This window comes from Penaeus monodon, chromosome 28 (assembly GCF_015228065.2).
Source record: "Penaeus monodon isolate SGIC_2016 chromosome 28, NSTDA_Pmon_1, whole genome shotgun sequence".
Lineage (NCBI taxonomy): Eukaryota > Metazoa > Arthropoda > Malacostraca > Decapoda > Penaeidae > Penaeus > Penaeus monodon.
Window position 1 is genome coordinate 26138365 of NC_051413.1, and position 469 is coordinate 26138833.

The 469-nt window shown below is 51.8% G+C and overlaps 1 protein-coding gene across 1 annotated transcript in view; it reads right to left on the minus strand.

The window, feature by feature from the left end:
* The window catches only part of LOC119591125 (chondroitin sulfate N-acetylgalactosaminyltransferase 2-like), a gene marked incomplete in the record, with an annotated part of 15310 nt that overhangs the window by 1856 nt on the left and 12985 nt on the right, over positions 1–469 (minus strand). Inside the window, 1 exon segment of the mRNA XM_037939838.1 lies at positions 244–438. Within this exon segment, the coding sequence (XP_037795766.1) occupies positions 244–438 (195 nt within the window).

The following is a 469-nucleotide window of genomic DNA, read 5'->3' on the forward strand; positions in this document are numbered from 1 at the left end:
CAGCTACTTGAAATTATCTGTCATGTCAACTGCAGGTATAAAAGCCACTGTACTAACAACGTACACAAATAACCGCTATCGAGAAAACACGAACACCTACAATCACCCCAAGAACACCTACCGACACCTACGGACTCCTACCAACACCCACAAACACCTACGGACACATTTAACACCTACGGACTCCTACCAATACCCACAAAACCTACGGACACCTCCAAACACCTCCCAAGTCCCACTTACCTGAGGCACAGGTTTCCCCTGGAGTGGGTAGACCATCTGCGGGTTGTACAAGGAAAACACAACAGGGTAATACACCGAGTGGCCAGGAGAGGCGTTCAGGCGGCATCGCTCCAGGAACCTCGTGCTGAATACGATGTCCACGTCGCACATGAAGAGGAGAACGTCGCCCTTGGACCAGTGTGTTGCTCCCACCTGTCGGCGAGAGGAGGGTCGTGGGGTTTTTATC